This window comes from Charadrius vociferus, unplaced genomic scaffold (genome assembly GCF_000708025.1).
Source record: "Charadrius vociferus isolate BGI_N301 unplaced genomic scaffold, ASM70802v2 scaffold281, whole genome shotgun sequence".
Lineage (NCBI taxonomy): Eukaryota > Metazoa > Chordata > Aves > Charadriiformes > Charadriidae > Charadrius > Charadrius vociferus.
Window position 1 is genome coordinate 10,018 of NW_009646633.1, and position 2,141 is coordinate 12,158.

The window sequence follows — 2,141 nt, forward strand, 5'->3', positions numbered from 1 at the left end:
CTTCATGAAGAAGAGGATCCGGCATTGGGCCCAGCAGTGGCTGCGGGCGGCTCAGCGCCTCGAGCAGAAGCTGAAGGGCCGACAAAGGGACCAGAAACACGTATGAGCAAATGGCACGGCGGGGGGGAAGGGGGGTCACGGAAAAGCTGAGCCGTTGGGGACGGGGGGGAGCGGAGACAGCTGGGATGTGAGCGGGCTGGGAGGAAAATTCATTTATGGAAGTACGTGGGTCTGCAGGGGCGGTCTGTGGTCCATGAGTATGACTCCGCACGCATTCCGGACATTGCTGGACCAGCATTGCTGAATGATGGGGGGAATTTTGGAGACAGGTCCTGGTGGGTAGGAGACGATGTCCAGCTGACAGGCTGCCGCGGGCGGCGGGCAGGGGGGGTGGCATGTCTCCTCCGCAGAGGTGCCCACGTTGCTGGCCCTCCCCTTCATGTTTTTGCGGTGCCCCGCTCTTCGGTCCTGGTGTGCTCTGGTCCCCAGATCCAGCTCTGGTCATTGGGATGGATCCTGATGTACATCGGGAACGTGGGCCTGGTCCCGAGATACGGAGCGCCCGTCGATGGGAGCTGGTAGCCTCTGACTCTTGGGTCTTTGCTAATTGGACATAGATCACTTGTCTTTACACCTGAGTGATTTCCCTGAGTAATTACAGCCTGCAAAAGGAGCTGGAAAGAATCAGGGACCATAAATCATTTTGGGCTGGAAAACCTAACTTGTTCTTTCCCCCAGCACATCCTCTCCCAGCACTGACCCCTCTTCTTCTCTCTCTCCAGATCTTGATCCATATCGGCTTCCTGACGGAGGAGTCGGGGGATGTTTTCAGTCCGCGGGTGCTGAAGGGGGGCCCGCTGGGCGAGATGGTGCAGTGGGCTGACATCCTGGCTGCTCTCTTCCTCCTGGGACACAGCCTGAGGGTCACCGTCTCCCTGAAGGACCTGCAGAGGTGGGTGCTGCGGGTGCGCGGTCCCTCCCGAGATGGTCTGCCCCCGGCGTGCGTGTGGGTTGCATCTAGATTTTGTGTGAAAGCATGAGGTCTGCAAAGGCTTGGGGGTGGCTTTTCCCCACCTGCACCGTGGGCTGAGCTGGTGCAAGTGTTGGGTGGGTGGAAACCACGGCTGTGATCGTTCCCATCCCTTCTGCATCCCAGGAAAGCGAGGAAGACTGGTGCGAACTAAGGCTTTGTGGCAGGGCTTTGCATGGGGCTGATGTGGAGAAGCCTGGGGCAGGGCTCTGCCCTGTGCTCCTGGCGCTGGACCTGAGCAGAATTAATCCCTTGCTGTCAGCACCCAGCATCACATGTGTCCCCTGATGCCTGCCTAGGGCTGGATGTGGGAAAGGCTCCCTTTTACCCTCCTTGTTCCCCGGGGATGCTCTCGGCGGGGTTGGTGGCCATGTGGCTGCAGGATGCAGGTGTCCTGCAGGTCGCTGGCTCTTCCCACGGTGCACGGCTGTCCTCAGCCCCTGTGGCTTCACCAGCCTTGTTTGAGCAGCGACTGTGCTCTTTTCCTTCCTTCCTTCCCTCCCTTCCTCCTCCGCCGCTGGGGCGGCTGCCAACAATAGTCTGCATCCCTTGCAGGGGGGTGGCAGCCACTGAGGGGTCCCTCCTCAGGAGGTGCTGGTGGTGGCTTCCAGACCTCGGGGGTAATTTGCCGCTGCTGGGACACTTCGTGCAGAGGAATGGACTTTTTATTCTGCCGTGGGATATAGGGTGATGCAGGATGAGAAGGTACAAACAGCTACACTGCAAGTGTGTCTCGGCAGCAGTCTGTCTCCAAGAGGGACCGATATTAGATGGAAGAAGTAAGAGGGAGAAGATAACGGTGTGCTGTGTTCCTCTGCTGATGTAGTTCTGTTATTACCGGGCTGACACTACTGCCTCCTGTAACCTCACAAGCTTTCCTCACCTCCTACAAGGCATCTGAAGTGGAGGGCAAGTGCCAGGGAAAATGCAAATTAGGATGGGTTATAAACCGAGAAAAGCCTGGAGCTGCCTCGGGGACTGGGCAGGTTTTGGGAGATGCTAAGCCAACATTGGCCGCATAATGAGCCATGCTGAAAGGGGACTGAAAAAAAACCAACAGCCCTGGGGAAAAAAAAACAAAACAAAAAAAAACCCCCCCCACACCCTCCCC

The 2,141-nt window shown here is 57.8% G+C and overlaps 1 protein-coding gene across 1 annotated transcript in view; it reads left to right on the forward strand.

The window, feature by feature from the left end:
* The window catches only part of MGAT5B (mannosyl (alpha-1,6-)-glycoprotein beta-1,6-N-acetyl-glucosaminyltransferase, isozyme B), a gene marked incomplete at its 5' end in the record, with an annotated part of 33,677 nt that overhangs the window by 4,469 nt on the left and 27,067 nt on the right, over positions 1-2,141 (forward strand). Inside the window, 2 exons of the mRNA XM_009888829.1 lie at positions 35-100; positions 783-952. Of these exons, the coding sequence (XP_009887131.1) occupies positions 35-100; positions 783-952 (236 nt within the window). The remainder of the gene's footprint in view (positions 1-34; positions 101-782; positions 953-2,141) is intronic.